The 17725-nt window shown below is 33.3% G+C and overlaps 1 protein-coding gene across 1 annotated transcript; it reads left to right on the forward strand.

Annotated features, from left to right (window-relative positions):
- The first annotated feature begins 8421 nt into the window (after positions 1-8421).
- On the forward strand, positions 8422-9852 carry LOC127080126 (putative F-box/LRR-repeat protein 23). Its single transcript, XM_051020459.1, has 3 exons — positions 8422-8826; positions 8898-8930; positions 9184-9852. The coding sequence occupies exons 1-3, from the start codon at positions 8462-8464 to the stop codon at positions 9722-9724; spliced, it is 939 nt and encodes a 312-aa protein (XP_050876416.1). The 5' UTR covers positions 8422-8461; the 3' UTR covers positions 9725-9852.
- Positions 9853-17725: the final 7873 nt, after the last annotated feature.

Raw genomic sequence — 17725 nt, forward strand, 5'->3', positions numbered from 1 at the left:
TTTAGAGATCCTTACGAATGGTCATGATCAGTGATAGAATATTTACCTCTTGTGATGATCGAAACCTTTGGTGCAGATCTCTTGTGACGATCAAAACCCTTGATGCAGATCCACGGAGCGATCACGAACGTTGAACGATGACAACGTCTCTACTCAATCCACACGAACGGATTCCTTCAATCTTAGTGCTAGCTGGTACGAATGAAGGCTTTGAGTGAGAGAGAGAGAGTGAGAGAAAACGAAAATAATGCAACCGCAATGAATGCTTCTGCACAAGGGTTCTATTTATAGAACCACTTGTGTGGGCTTCAAGCTAAAAGCCCACTTAAGTGTATTTTGGCCCATATCTTATAATATGCCCAAAATCACTTAAGCCCATGGTACCTTACCATATTTCGTATTCTACTCAAGTACACCGTACCTTACGATGTTCCATAACTCACTTAAGGGCACCGTACCTTACGGTATTCCTTAGTTACTCTATCTCTCATCAATCCGTCCTTTGTGTGTGACCCTGTAGGTTTTCGCGGCGTTGGCAATTATATTAAATCATGTATTTAACATAATAAACAATGAGCGGTATCTAGCAACACATCACTACTACCCAAGACGCGAAAATGTCATGTGATCTGACAATTCCTTCTGTGATAATACTTATGTGTATAATTACCCTTTTGCCCTTATGTCTATATTGAACACAAGGTATAAACCGTGTCATCCTTGTCCAGTTCAATACTGGGCCCATAGACATTTATCCTGTTACGCAGGATGGGCAAATTCCATCTAGGACACTCATGTCCCTCAGCATGCTTTGTGGAATACCCATCAACTGTCTTTATGGTTATCCAGTTACGGACAATGTTGGATCAGCAATAAAGCACTCGACTCTACATCTAGGATTCATAGTGGTTTCAGGTCGAAGAGTGGTATACACTATTATCACCATGAGAATAACTTATGACACTTTGCATAACTTTCTATATAGTATTCTCATAGCGGGTCAATCCGGTATAAATATTACTCCTAATATTCATACCTATGTTTAAGACTTGATAACTCTTTATCCATGATCCATGAGATGTGATCATCAGTCTACAAACATAATAGTCTTAATGCTTTAGTGTTATCCCACTTCACACTAAAGCTCGACTACGGATACTTTAAGAATAGTGGCCTTATGTTTAATGCGTTCTCATGATCAAGTCACACTTGATACATTAAACAGACTATCTACTCTAGGGACTTTATTAATCAATCATAATAAAGAAAAAGCCTTTTATTAATTCGATACAAGTACCAAAAGTATTGGCCTCTAGGGCTTACACCAACAGTACAAGATAAATTGTGTTAATTGTGTGGATTATGTTATAAAAAGTCGAACGAGTTGTCTAGGATATTGTGTTCGACATCTGTCCCCTAAGGAACAAAATTTCAAATAACATGAGACATTAACAAAATGGAAAACCAACGTACAAACACCACTAGAAAAACAGTTATTAGCGTCGGCCACTTTAAGACGCTATAGGTGAAAAAACGGACACTAATATGTGGTTAGCGTCGGTGTCGGGCCTTGAATAAAAGTTGTGAAGCTACTGGGTAACGTCGGCTAAAGATACACCGAGGCTACGTAGCCTCGGTGTAACTGAGGCTAAGGTGACACTAATGGGACCGATGCTATATTGTTTCAAAACCATGAAAAGTCAATAATTATGCTTAGCGTTGCCCTGTCCGACTCTAAAGTCAACAAACAAAAGTCAACATTTTTTGTTAGAAAAAACATATAGCGTCCCTGTCACCGACCCTAAAGTCAACATAGAAAAGTCAATAATTATATTTAGCCTTGCATACACCGACTCTAAAGTCAACAAAAAAAGGACAATAAAGATGTTTAGAGTCGGGTTGCAACATGACTTCAACTTCGAAGAAAATCAACCTCACTCAAACAAATTTTTTCAATCCACTCCATCAACCGAACAATATCATATTTATGGTAAAACATTTGGAAACAATCTCAAACATTCGTGAAAGAAACTACAAAAGTTCTACCCACATTAACTTTCAAAAAACATACACAAAAAGTAATCACATCCGAGATTAATTCGTTCTACTAAAAGTACAAGATCAATCTTCATCTAATGACTGATCATCCAAATCGTCATCATAATGATGAGAATGTGATACAAAAGTTGAAGTGTCAAATTTCTTCATCATAAATTCCTTCCAAGCATTCATCTCCCTCTCCATCCTTTGTGCAGTATCGGTAGCAGCTTTTGCAGCCTCGATAGCAGCTCGCATTGCTTCGTTAGCCTCTTGTAATTGGGTCGTTGTAGCCTCGACAATTTGTTCAGCTCTAATTCTAGCTGCTCTTTCAGCTTCTAATGACATCCCAAACATAGAGTGTTGAGGAGTTTGAGATTGTTGGGTAAAACTTTTTGATCCACGTTTTAGATTAATAGCTAAATCTGCAGCGCCATAAACCCGACCACAGTTACGCCCCCAGCAGCCTCTGTCCATAACTGATTTACACGCTCTCCATCTAACACTCGAACAACCTCTCCATTCCCTTCTTCAGTTGGCTGAAGTTTTGCATCAAACTTCTCTTTAAAAGTCTTCTGCATAATAGAAAAACTAAGGAATACTTAACAGCAAGATAACACAAGCAACTGTATCATTCATATATGTATTTTCTATTTCAAGCATGTTTCAAGCACAAGGAATACTTAACAGCTACATAATAAATGTATTTGTATTGAATACTAGTGTTAATTTCAAAATTTGTGGTGGCGATATTGATAACACTTTTGGAAACATTCTTATAATTAGTTTGGTGTGAAGTTTTTATTAATTTCTTTTTCTCTTTTGTGTTCAAATACAGTTCCTCAAAATGTACATATTTATGTTTGTTATACACAAGTGAAAATTTCTGCTGTAACATTTATGTAGAACATTGATGCATAATATGTTTCAAGCATAATATGTTTCAAATACAGTGTATAATAAAGTGTAATATGTAGAACATTGATGCATTTATGTAGAACATTAATGCATAATATGTTTCAATCTCATTCCATGCTTTTCCATCTAACGGGTGGCGAAGGATGTTGGAACTATTTTTGTTCATGTGATGCCATCTCATTTCAGTTTCTGACTCAGTTGATGCATACAATCTTTGTAATCTGGGAATGATTGGGAAGTAGAACATTCTCTTCACTGGGATATCTTTGTACTTTCCCATGCCAGTCTTGCGAGGAATGAACCTAGGAGCATTACAAAATTTGCACTCTGATAACTTGCTATCATCCTTGTAATATAACATACAACCATTCTTACAACAATCAATCTTCTCAACCTTTAGCCCTAACTTAGATACCAACTGTGTTGCTTGGTAATAGTTCTCGGGCAAGCATTTTTGAACTGGACATACACTTTTAAGCATTTGTGCAACAAAATCTAAACCTTTTTGTGGAACATGCTAATTAGACCTAATTTCAAGAAGTTGAGTAGATATTGACAATATTGATAATATTGATTGGGTAGCTCCCTCATAAATGGGCTTGTTGAAAGATATCAACTTGTCATAAAATCGTTTGGCATCTTCGTTGAGAAACTCATCCTCCGTATATTCCTCAACTTCTATGTTATCATTCACGTGAGAGAATACTCCATAAGGCCTAAAAGCATTATACACCATCTGATTCATTGCCTCAATTTGGTCATCATGATGCACATGCTCACTACTATTTTAATCATTCCTTGTATTAACATTGAGCTCTACTTCTCCATGTTGAGTCCAAATCCAATAGTCTGGTTGAAATCCATCTCGATACAAGTGAAGTCTAACATTAGTTGGTAATCTTATCTTGAAACACTTGCAATTTATACACGGACACCTTATCCCTCCCTCAGATTTACAAATAGGTTGTTTCAAAGCCCTCTTTACGAAGTCTTTAACCCCGCGAACATACTCTTCTTTCAATCTGTGTCTATTGGAATATACTCTATCGTACATCCAAGTACGATCCATTTTCTATAAGGCAAACAATTAACTCGTCAACCACTGAAAATTAAAACATATATTAGACAAAAATGAATGGCTGATATAATTATCCTACAACTACAAGGAAGAACCATATATAATAAATATGTTCTGAAATTTGTTTTTGAAATGGAGCATATGCTACCTCATTTGGACTAAAGACAATACTGTCGAAAATATACATTACTATGCTTGCTTAGTGCTATTAAGACTTTATTATTTTAAACATGCACATAATTAAAAAAAATCATTATGTTTATAATGTACTCAATGACAACCATGTTCCAAAGGAATAATAGTTTTATGGGAAGGCTGCTAGTAAACATTCTTTTTCCTGTCAGTAAAAGAAGTAAAATAATAATTTTTACAACCAGAATAATGATAAGACATCCTTAACTGCTGGAAATGCAAAAGTAAAGAAAGAAACTGGGAAGCAGCGAGGCTGACGATTATCTTTGCATATCAGAGATGGATGTTTCCTTTAAAACAACCATGGGAAGAACTTGTAAGTGAGAGTCAAATTATAACTGTTCTTGATAAAGATGTGTACATCCTGCTCCAGCCACACATGATAATGGCTTAGTTAGTAAGTACCTTTGACCTTTCTATTTTGCTAGGCCCTTTAAACCAAACCATAAAATATTCTGCTCTACTAAAAAAATCCTGAAATATTCAAGTTAGGTAAATCTCAGCTTATTTTGTATTTATCGTTTTGAGTGTTAACATTTTATCTTGTTCTTGGGGGTCAGAGTTCAGTAAGATACCTTGTTTTTTCTTCACTGTACAGTGTTGAAAAGTTGAAACTTTTAGCTTTTATATATTTATCCCAAATAAAGTAATTTGTATAATGATAATGTCTGGTAGAACTTGAGTTATTAGGGATTTGAAGAGTTAAACAAGAACAAGGAGGAGAGAAAGAAAGAACAAGAAAAGAGAAAGAACCAATGAATAACAGAATTTTCTATTATTCTCTCAAAGGGGAACCCTTTTTCAATTGTAATAACAGTTTGTTACACTTTACAAAATGAGTTAAAATAATGGAACACATTTTTAAAGAACCTCTTAAAACTCCCTGAAGAGGTTTTGGATTAGATTATAAGTTTCAGCAACTATGGCCTTGGGTGTATAAATATCAGGACATGGTTAAAATAAGTGATGCTTATAAGATACAAGTAGAAACTATACAACTTTCACAAACACGAGTAGAAACTATATAGCAGAGCAATCAAAATCACATTTAACACCACACATATGTTCATAACAGGAGTATCATAGAAACTATACAGCTTTCACAAACACAACTTTCACTACTGATGCAAACAGTTAATAAATTTGAGTCCAGAAAAAACATTTCCTTCAAAATAAATTATAACCCCAACCTTGAGAAATACTAACTGATGCAAACACTAACTATTGCAAACACTAACTGTTCAGTTTGGTTCCAAATTAACATAGGGATGACTAACCTTGAGAAATAGTTGTCTTTGCAAAATCCCGGATGATATAGTGCTTCGGTTCCAAATTAACTTGCATTCAACAACTGCTTACTGCCTCCACTAAGTAAGATGAGCATTCTTGAAAACCTACATTCAGAAAACCAATTAGCAAATAATTTGATTTTTGTAGTTTCAGACTTAAAGGAGACTTTAAACATATTTGGAAACAATACTAAACTTGCAAAGAAAAGTTGTTTCCAGCATCCACAAAGCCGATGGTTCTGGAAAACCTACATTCAGAAAACATAAAACATATGACTATCTCATACTCATTAAACCAAAACTCCATGAAAATGACTTGAGATGAATATGCATTACCTTTGATGATTCAGAAACCCTTTAACGAGGGATTTTGAATTAGGGAATTAGGGATTCTTCAATGGATTCACGAATTAGGGATTCACGAATCAGTTCACGAAATAGGGAAAAAAGTGATTAACGGAAAAAGGGATTCACAAATTAGGGATTGACGAACCAAAACTCCATGGAATTAGGGTTTTGGTTTTGTTAAATGAAATGGAGGGAGAGTGAAATATGACGAGGGAAAAGAAAAGAGGGAAATAAGTTGTTGTGTAATTTTTGGTTCGAAATAGAAAATTCCATAGAGTCCGCCAAGCGGACTCTAAATAATAAATAAAATACTTAAACCTAAAATATATATATATATATATATATATATATATATATATATATATATATATATATATATATATATATATATATATATAATGTATATGTTATAAGAATAGAGTCGGCTAAGCGGAATCTAAGTAAATAAATAGTAATTAAAAAATAATGCTACTAGATAGAATCGGTCGAACCGACTCTAAATAAATTAATTAAACATTCTTCAAAGATAACAGAACAAGTAGAGTCGGTTTGGCCGACTCTAATAAAAAAAATAACCTGTCTTAAAAGATGTACCTAGATAGAGTCCGTTAACGTAGGCTTAGCCGACACTAATAGTGTCCGTGTCGGTGGCCGACTCTAAACTAGGAGGCTAAAATGACATATTCTAATAGTGAAAACATAAAAAAAAACATTAGATGGATAATATTAACGTTAACATAAATTTAAAATTACATGTTATAACAAACGGTTGTTCAAGACGTTGCAACATCTTTATAATATTAATTTCAAATCAATTATTTCGGGTAGACAATCTTCCTCAATTCCTCTTTAATGTGCAATTTCATAATAAAGCACAATAAGATGCATATGACCTATCAATAATAAATGCCAATAAATTTTGAAAATTAAACAGTATAATTATATTTTATTATAAAAGTAAATGATTATTACTAATGTTGTGTTTAAATTGGACAGATTAGAAACAATATTAATTTTAGATCAAAAGAAAACAGTTTGTTGAGCCAAACTAAACCAAATTAATTGGCAATTTAAAATTGTGGACATGAAAAATCTCCATTTTGTACATGTGTCAGATTTTAAAATAGGGGTAAACTAAAATTTTTCATCACTATTAACTTTCTTATATTATAAATTACTCCATTCGTTTTTTATTATAAGTCGTTTTTGATTTTTTTAGAGATATTAAAAAATATAATAATTATAACAGGAAAAAAAAAATTATGGAGGGTTTCATATGATTGTCGTTTCATTAATTATATTGAAAAAATAAATTGACATAATTAAAATAAAAAAATAATAAATATTTAAAAAAATAATAAAAAAATATATTAATAATTTATTAATAATATAAAATAATTTATATTTTAGATTGTGCTACAAAATATTTTTATAGAAATGATTTATAATAAAAAACGGAATAGAATAGAAGTTATTTTTAGAGAGAATAACCCACTTCAATGTGTGTGCTATGGTAGCGAAACCATTCCCTCCTCCGAGAAGCAGAATATTTTAATAAAACTAACCATTGAGTTTCTTGTTCTTAATTCAGAAATAAAATTAACATTGTCTTTTGTTTTGTTTGATAATGGAGAGAAAGAATAGAAATATTAACCATATAACATTTCTATGTTCACACTAAATTATATTGACACTAAATGATACCCAAAATACTTAAACCTACTATATTTATAGGATAATTTTTTTATTTTTTAAATAAAAAATATTACTTATAAAAAAATATAATTTTTAAAAATTATTTTAAAACATAAATATAATATTGTATATTAAGCAATTTCATCATTGTATTAACCACACAAATACATACTATTAATCATTTTAGTTATAATTTATTAACCACGTTTACAACTAAATATATTATTATTATTATTTATATTTAAACTTATTTATGTTTGAGAACTCATTAACTAACCAATCTTATGCACATTATTAATCAAAATTAATTCAATATTATTTTTTGATATCAGGATATTCAATAACCAAGATATAAACTATATTAATCAATTTTTTCATGTTCAATTAATCAATTTTATTTTATTACTTAATATTATATTTTTGGAATTAATTAGTATGCAGTGTTAGTGTAAAATGATTTACATTGACGATTCATCACCTTGTATTACTTTACAGATTTTTAAAATAAAAGTCAAACTTATTTTAATATCCAACGTCTAAGATTAACTGACGGTGTAAAATCCTTTTATACTATCGGTGTATTTCAATTAAATCATATATTTTATGTCAGAATATATATTAATCAAAATAAAGTCGTATTAATTAAATTTTTATATATTATTAAACAAAGTTGTTTTAGAGAATAAAATATATAAAAACTCAAAATTTTAAAAAAATACTTGAAATTTTTGATTGGTATGGATATATAAATTGTGGACCCAAGATTAACGCGTTTTATTTTGCTGTATCATCAAATATGTTGAATCATTAAATCACAACCTAATTAACCCTATATTAAAACCTAAAAGAAAAACTTCACCAACACTTCCGCTGCTGTTTTAACTTCCAGATCACACACAAAACGATGTCTTCCTCCTATGAGTCGAAGAAAGCGAAACATGAGAGCACAGCAACAAACCCTAATTGGCTTGAACTTCCAAGAGACATAACATTAAACATACTTCAAAGGCTTGGTGCCGTCCAAATTCTGATGAACGCACGCAATGTTTGTCCTGATTGGTGGAACATTTGCAAAGATCCTGTCACGTGGCGCCAAATTCATATGTTGGATCTTCTACCTTACGTGAAGTTGACTAGTTATGGTGGTGTTGATAATGAGTTTTTGGCCAAGCTTTGTAAATATGCTGTTGACCTAAGTTGTGGACATTTAGAGGAAATTTATATTTGTGAATTTGGTACTGATCATCTTCTCCAACACATTGCTGATAGGTAATACCAGTTTTATTTCCATACTCCAACTATTTAGTGTTTTATATTTTGTTATTATCATTAATCAATAGGTTTTATATTTTGTTATTATCATTAATCAATAGGTAATTTCCTCAACGGCCACATCATACTGCAATTGCTGTGTGATGCATCCTTTCACATTAAAAATCATATCAGACTTCTGAAAAATCATACATTAAGTATTTTTTATATGTGGATTTCAAACTTTTCTCAATCATAATCATAAATCACCGCCATGCACGTCCTAATGACTGCAATTTAAAACCATGAAGGGGATTACCGAAACCCTATGTTTTTCATCAGATTTTAGTTTGTTTTTTAGTTTACTTTTTTAAGGTGCATACGGCTTTATGGATGCAAGTTAATTTCAAATGAAGGATGGTGTGAATTTGTAAAGAAGTTTTCGATGCTAGAGGAAATCCACATTTTAAATAGCGAACTATCTAGGAAATCTCTTGAAGTTATCGGTCAGAATTGTCCTCTTTTGAAATCATTAACATTTAATGGGAAGTGGTATGGAAAACCCTCCAAATGGGATGCTGAGGCCTCTATTATTGCCAAAACAATGCCTAAGCTAACCTATCTTGATATTTATGGAAACGCGCTAACTGTTGTTGGATTGTTTTCTATTCTTGATGCATGTCCTCTTCTTGAATCTCTTAACATCCAAAGATGTTCTAATTTGAAAGTCGGGGCAAGTTTGTTGGAAATATTGTATAATCGGATCAAAGATTTAAGAGCTAAGGAGTTCTTTTCAGACGCATATGATGCTGGATATGATAGTTGTAGTGAATGGGTGAGGGTGATGATGGCTGAATATCGGGAACATGTTGAGACATCTGAGGACGAAGTTGAGGGTGAGGGTGAGGATGCGTAGACTTATGGTCTGAAATGATCCGGAAGCAAAGTCTTGAAGGAATGAGGAAGTTTCAAATTAGCTGTTTGAAACAGTTTGCTGGAAGTAAGGATCTTTTCTAGAGCTATTAACATTGTTTACTAAAGAAAGTAAATCTAAACAATGAAGGTTTACATTAATAATTTTAGCTAATAGGCCTATAATTTTCATTTTTGATTGCATACACATTGATTTCTTCCATTCTAAGAAGATGTTATTTAGTAGTTTTCTTATGCTTTGTTTGGATTAGAAGAGTAGGTAAGTCCCAAGACCTGTTTCGGCCTTTCATATTTCTTTAGATTACTAGAGTTATTTTGGGACGACTTTAGTTATAATTGTATTCAAATTCCTAGCGCATCATTACCATAATGCCTTTGCTTTTAAGCTTGTGAAACTCCTCCAACTTCACCCTTCTTTCTCAATCCGAAATGAAGCTGTTTTGATTCTCCTCTGCATTTTCAAAGAATATGATGATTTTAATTTCACCCTTCCAACCTGTCTCAGTATCTTCTCGGCGGTTGGGTAGAGCTTCTCTGCCTAGTTTGTATTTGCCCTCTTTAATGTCTGAGGAATATCGTATAGAAGTTGTTGAATACATAGATTGCAAGATAGACTATGGGAATTATAATGGTTCTATTCTTGAATTTTTTGAAGTTCGATAACTCTCAGGATCAGGAATTGAAGGATTTAACTTTTAAGATTTTGAAAATTTTGAAGGATTTAAATAGAAAAGAAGTTTGCATATTTTTAGATAGTAAAGTTTAATTTATAGAGCACAAAATTCCATCTACCATCGGTCTACTTGGCACAAAATTAGACTAACATTTGGAGATCAAAGTTCCAATCACCCTCTTAATTTTGGCAGCCAACAGTTTTGCAACTATTTTGTACAGGACCCTAATCAGACAGATTGGCATATATTGATCTAGCTCTTGGGGATTTTCTACCTTTGGAACCAAAGTTAAAAATTCCTATGTGGCTGTTTTCTGGGATAGACGCATTTATGTGAAATTCATTCACAAAATTCACCAAGTCATCATTAATAACGTCCCAACAACATTTTAGGAATCTTAAATTGAAACCGTCTAGCCCTGAGCTCTTGTTCCCATGGCTTAACCACACCACCTCTTTATTTTCAACAAATAGGAATGGTTTTTCCAACTTTTATTTCTATGCTTCTAACAACATAGTGAAATCAACCCATTCAAGAGTCAGCATGTTAAGATTCTCTTCTTGAAATCTCTTTTTAAAAAAGATTTTTGCCTCTTACATGACATCATCTACCTTATCAAGCAGTCCACTGTCATTCTTAATTGATGCTATGTTATTCCTTTCCAACCTGGATTTCAACGAAGCATGGAACAACCTCGAACATGAGTCACCCTCCAAAATCCAATTTTGTCTAGATTTCTGTCGAAGTAGGCTTTCTTTTGACTGCAACAATTTTTAGAGTAAATCTGATGTAGTTCGTCTTTTATCTGCCATGTTCATGTTTCTAGTTCCTTCTTCGGACGCAACTAAATCATCTAACTCATTAAGCTCCTTGATAGATCCTTCAATCTTTAAATCTATCAAACCAAAGACCTCCTTTTCCATATCTTTATCTTCTCTCTCAGAAGCTTTAATTTCTCCTTCAAAACATATGCATAATTTCCATGCACTTCAAACGATTTCTAGCACTCTTCAATAAAGGGATGATCTCCTTATACCTGAACCAACAATTATTCACATTGAACAGTTTTGATCCTCAATTTAAATTGTTTGCTTTGATGCATATCAGACAATGATCTGATATGTCTCTACACCCCACAAATTGGTTTCCTATTTTCCATTTTTCAATGAGCCCTTAATATAATAGGAAATTCTCTAATTTTTTTATATGTCGTTCCTTTTGGTTTGACTGCATTATACAAAATAACATGGAGCTCTCAGGCTATTTTTTGTGAAGAAAGAGTATATGTGGGAACAAATGTTCCAGCATGTGGCCCTTGTCTGCAGGATATGGTTGTTGTTGTTTTGGCGCATATTTGTACAACAAGATTCATTGCTATCTTTTAGCAATGTGTGACGTGATTTGTTTAAAAGCTATTTGAAGATCAAATCAATTTAAATGGATGTTTAAATTTGAAGTTGAATTAAAAACAAATCATATTTTTGTTAGAACTTTTGTTGCGAAAATCAAATCCAACTGCATCAGTTATAGTTTTGGACGAAATCAAATCAAATATCCAAAGAAGAGAAAGTCTATAATTGCATTGCTATTTAAGGAGACTTTCACCTCATGTGTGCGTTAGGATTGAATATTTTTGTGCTAGGGTTTATTTGAGTCTTGTGTTTGCGTTTCTTGTACACCACGTTATTGCTTCATTCATATCATAAGGCATAGTAGTTTGTTTGTTTAGTTGAGTTGTAAATTCAGCATTGATCATTATGATTATTGTTGTTCATCACTAGGGTTAGTGATTGAGAGAAACTGAGCCGTGGTTCTCATATATAGGAGGAGTCCTAAATAGAAATACATTGAGAGTAGAACTAAGAAGAGGGGCATTGAGTAAAGAGCTTGTTCATCTAAGACACTTTATATTAATTCTATTAAAGAGTGGATTTCCTTTCTTCGGTAGAGTGCCCCTAAACGTTGGTGTTGTTTTCATTGAACTGGATAACAATCCTTTTGTGTCCTTTACTGTTTTTGCTTTGATTTATTATTTTTGTTATAGGGTGTTAAATTTGGTTTAACAAGTTGAGCAAGTTATCCCAAACATTTAGTGTAACATTTATCCCCTAAGGAACAAAATTTCAATTGGTATCAGAGTAAGCATCATATTCTGTTTGGGTGATCTTCAGGGAAGATATTTTCTGTTCAAATGGACAACACTAAGGATGAAGGGTCACTCAATAGACCGCCTGTCTTGGATGACGCTAACAATGATTATTCGAAAACTAAGATGGTTTTCTTTCTTAAATCTATAGACAACAAAACTTGGAAGGTTGTGGTTAATGGTTGGAAACTATTTGTGATCATTTCTCAAGATGATATAACAAGCTTAAAGTCTAAAGTTAGTTAATTGGTTCAAAGATGAAGATGATGATGCTCTTGGAAACGACAAATCCTTGAATGTTATATTCAATGGAATTTACAAGAATATGTTCAAACTAATCAACACATGTACTTAAGCTAAAGATGCTTGGGAAATTCCCAATACTACTCATGAAGGCACGTCCAAAATGTGTATGTCAAGGTTGCAGCTCTTCACCACCAAGTTTGAAAATTTGAGAATGATGAAAGATGAATTTGTATCTGATTTCAATATTCGGCTTTGTGATATAGCCAATAATTCTTTTGAATCAAGCGAGAAGATGTCAGAAGAGAAGCTTTTCAGAAAAATTCTCATATCTTTGCCTAAGAAGTTTTATATGAAGGTAACAACTATTGAAGAAGCTTAATATTTAAGCACCATGAAAGTTGATGATCTCATTGGTTCCTTGTAAACCTTTGAGATTGGTATAAGTGATAGACCTGAAAAGAAGAACAAAAGCATTTCCTTTGTATCAAATACTAAAGAGGATGAAGATCAATTGAAAGCCTATCATATGTTATAACACTTATTGGAAGAAAATCAATAAATCTTTGAGAAGACTGAACAGGCAATGGAAGAAAAATGTCCAAGACAGAGGGTCAGACACCAGTTCCTAGAGCAAGAGAAAATATGAAGACAAACCTAACCGATTAAAAGGATTTCAATGTCATGAATGTGAAGAATTTGGCCATATTAAAGCTATATGTCCCACATTTTTGAAGAAGCAGAAAAAGGGTATGTCAATCACTTAGTTTGAATATGAGGATGAGAGTGAAAAAGAAATACAAATAAGGTGACGACCTTCATTGAAAAAGAAATACAAATAAGGTGATGGCCTTCAATGTAAAAACTCTTGTAGTGAGTCTGATAATGAAGATATCTCAGCAGAAGAGCTTGTTGAAACTTATAGAGTGTTTCTCACTGAGTGGAGGGAATCTTACATGAAAGAAGAGAAATAAAAGAAGACCATAAGTGCTCTTCATCTGGAAAAAGAGAAACTTGGCTCAACCATTGTAGGCCTGGAAGAGGAAGTCACATTGTTAAAGTCCAAACTTGACAATATGACTAAATTTGTACGTATGTTGAACTGTGGTTATGATATGTTATATGAGAGATTGGATATTGGGGAGAAGAAGGATATAAGGCTTTACTACAGTTCCATGAAAAAGAAAGTCAAAATCCCTTTTAAGAAGTTTGTTTCTTCTGAAAAGAAACCTAAGTTTCTGATGAAGGACCACATGTTCCAGCATCCTGATTAACATTTGTACCCTCACAACAAAGGCAACAAGAAATCTTGGAGGTTTCACCATTGTGGAAGATATGAACATATAATACTTTTTTCTATAAATTGTATGGATATCCTTAGTCTTATAGTCAGCCAAAGTCCAATAGAAAGAAATGGAAGTAAACTCAAGCAAAGAAGGAGAGGAAACCTAAGGAAATTGTCCCTTGTCTTATATCTCATGCATTCCTTAGAGTTTCCTTAAGAGAAATTTGGTATTTTGATAGTCGATATTCAAGAAACATTATTGGTGAAAATACTTATCTAGAAGATTCGATGCGCTACTCCAATAGTTATGTCATCTTTGATGATGAAGCAAGAGGAATAATCAAGAGCATGGGCGAACTGGGTAGTCTAGGTTTCCCTTGTCTTGATGATGTGTTGCTGGTAGAAGGATTGTCGGCAAACTTGATCAATATAAGTCAACTATGTGATCAAGGTCAATGTTAGCTACAAAAAGTTTAAATATATTGTCTCTAGCAAAGATTAAGAGGTGTTAATGAAAGGTTCAAGATCCAAAGACAATTGTTATATGTGGATCTCTCAGCCCTCGTCCAAGATCAAGAGCATGAAGGAGATCATATCTGAAGATACTATAAAAAGAGATCCAAAACTCATGATTGAAAAAGACAAAATATGTGGAGTGTTCCAAATAGGAAAGATGTTCCACAAGATGCTTCAACATCCTACATTCATTAAAAGTCCGAAGTTACTTTCTATGAATCTCATGCAATCCACATAAGTGAAAGGCATGTTTAGAAGAAATGGAAATCTATGTGTGAAGAACAATAAAGGAAATCCTTTATGACTTTGGGTTTGATATGTCAGATAAGATGTTTGAACATTATGTTCAACATTTAAAGTTTGAAATTAAGATAACTCTTGTAGGAAGTTTCACATACTTTCTTGACCTAGAAGTAAAGCTTCTATGAGAAATTTGTTCCAAGACCTTAGAAAATGTATAGGTTTAATTACTAATGGGTGTAACCAGTATTTGTATATGTGAAATCTTATGGAAATTAATTCAAGGGAAGCATGCAAGACTAAAGGGAAAAGTACTCTCTCTTGGAATCATTGTAGTGCGTAAAATAAGAGAAATCCCTTCAAATTCAAATTTCTCTCACAGTCACTCCTTCCCCACAAGCAAGAGCAAGCTAACTACCTCTCTTTATCGTGCTAACACATTTGTTCCATTTTATCTCTCTCAAACCAGTATCAAAATGATCCAAAAGACAAATGATGCTACATCTGATGAACCCAAGTCTGTTACAAATTCATACGGGGTTTAGATGCTTGGAGTTAAAATAGGCGACAAGGGAACTTCAAAGAAGTGTAGGGTTTCTGATTTCAGCGCCATTGATGATGAACCTATCATGTTTCTAGACCCAAAACATTTGAAGATGATTGTTCTAGTTGATATGGTTAGTACCTCAGTGCAAAATACTGTTGAAAATGTGAATGTTGATATGGAAGCTGATTCAAACCCTTGTAGGAAAGACATAGATCATGATGAAACCATGTTTGAGGGACCAAATATGGAACCACGTGTTGAAACCTAACACATTTGTTCCAACAGCTGGTTGTCCATAAGCTGAACCTACTTCTAAACTAATTGGTAAATCACCTAAATCCACTAATGAAACACATGTTAAAGAAAATACTAGTGTGAATCTTGTCATGGTTGATGGTCATCCTATTGACACTCTTGACATTGATAAGCTTGTTGATGATGTTTTGGATGATAACTAGGTTTCCTCTGAAGATTTTGCTGGTGATATCCTCAGTGAGAACCATCAAAATGTAGAGGATGAAGTTCAAAGTAAGAATGGTCAAGAATATCAAACCATTAATACTCATATTGTTGACTTAAATCTGGATGGAAATCATGAGCCAAATGAAGAAGTGAGAAATGAGGATCCTCAAAATTAAGAGGATAAGGGTCAAGAGGAAAGAAATGATAAGGCTGGTGATGATGAGATTCCCATTGCTCATATCATGCAGAACATTATTGAAAGTGTGTCCAAACCTCAAGAAAAAAATTCTCAAGTGAAAGCTAGAGAAGTGGTGAGTATAGATGAAAAGACTAAATATGATGAACAACCTGTTGTTAAAGTGATGAAAAGTATAGCTAAGTTTATGGCTTAAGGAGTGAAAGAGAAGAAGAAAATTATTCCTCCCAAAACCTCCCTGAAAAGAACTGAAATTGTGAAGTAGGAAACTCCTCAAAAGTTACATGTTAATAAGAAAAGAAAGATTGAAGATAAATCATATGAGAAAAAGTCTATAAAGAGAAATATTGTATAGTCAAGTGACTCCGAGACAGATGCTAAAGAAAATGCCTAGGATATTGTGTCCATCATCAAGAGAAAAGTTGGTGGAAAAAGGAATCCTTTGAATATAGATGTTGCCCCACTGGATAATGTATCCTTCCTTCTTAAACAAGTGTTCAGAAGTGCAAATATGTTTATCAAAGAAGGATTTCTTATGAAAGATATATGAGTAAAAAATGTCCTTGAGTGGAAAGAGATCATAAATCTGCTGAAGGAGGCTAGATTGATGAAGACTGGGTTACCTTCATTTATTCAAGAGGATGGTCTGGATATCAAGTCCGAAGGGTGTTGATTTTAGGTGCTTTTGCTTAGTTTGTTTGACCCTTGTATTTGGGCATGTTTTGTTTCCTTGTTCTGGATCTATAATTGTTTGATATCCTCATGGTTTTGTTGTAAATAATTGTCTTGATGCTCTAGTATCTTGTTCAACATTTGTGATATTGGTTGATGTTTGTCTACTCTTGATTTGTTGTATATATGTGCTAACATACTGACATCTATATTGACCGGCTTACTAATTTGTATGGGTCATACCTTTGCCAAATTATGGAAAAAAGAGGAAGTAATGGTGTGTAGTGGAGTGGCGTGACTACTGACTTTGTGGTGTATGAGTCCTAGTTAACTGATATATGTTGTTGATTGTGTGATTAGTACTAACTAACTTAGATCTGAATGTTGTGTGCTCACATGCTAGAGCATATTGGATGGCATCTGACCCTTGTGTGAGTTGATATGTTTCTGTTAATAGTATCTGTTGATTCTGACTTGACAACTAATTGTGTGTGCCTATATGACTAAGTGATCATGAATGATTGCATATCTTGGCTGTTTATGGGAGCCTCATTGTGTGTCTGACTAACTGATGTGTAGCAACGAACTACTCAACTTCTGACTATGCTACTATTTTTTGTCGCTGCTCTGATTTTCGATGTTGCTGATGTTTGTTTTGAGTATGGGCTGCTGATGATACTCAGTTATGTTAGGCCTTGAAGAGTTGTTTTGCCAAAATTTTCCAAAGGGAGAAATTGTTGTTCTTTTTGGATTGGCTACATTATGAAAAACAACATGGAGTGTTTAAGTTGTTTTTGAGAAGAAAAGACACATGTGGGAAAATATGTTCCATAATGTGGCCCTTGTCTGCAGGACAAGGTCGTTGTTGGTTTGGCACGTATTTCTACGGTATAGTGCAACGAGTTTTGTTACTATCTTTTAGAAATGTGAGGCGTGATTGTTTAACAGCTATTTGAAGATCAAATCAATTTAAATGGAGATTTAAATTTAAATTTGAATTAAA

The sequence above is a fragment of the Lathyrus oleraceus genome, chromosome 5 (genome assembly GCF_024323335.1).
Source record: "Lathyrus oleraceus cultivar Zhongwan6 chromosome 5, CAAS_Psat_ZW6_1.0, whole genome shotgun sequence".
NCBI lineage: Eukaryota > Viridiplantae > Streptophyta > Magnoliopsida > Fabales > Fabaceae > Lathyrus > Lathyrus oleraceus.

Excerpts from the sequence above, each read along its gene's own strand:
- LOC127080126 (XM_051020459.1), top strand. The coding sequence starts at position 8,462 with ATGTCTTCCTCCTATGAGTCGAAGAAAGCGAAACATGAGAGCACAGCA. Across the intron at positions 8,827-8,897 it reads CTCCAACACATTGCTGATAG|GTTTTATATTTTGTTATTAT; the intron begins GTAATACCAGTT and ends ATTAATCAATAG. Across the intron at positions 8,931-9,183 it reads TTATTATCATTAATCAATAG|GTGCATACGGCTTTATGGAT; the intron begins GTAATTTCCTCA and ends TACTTTTTTAAG.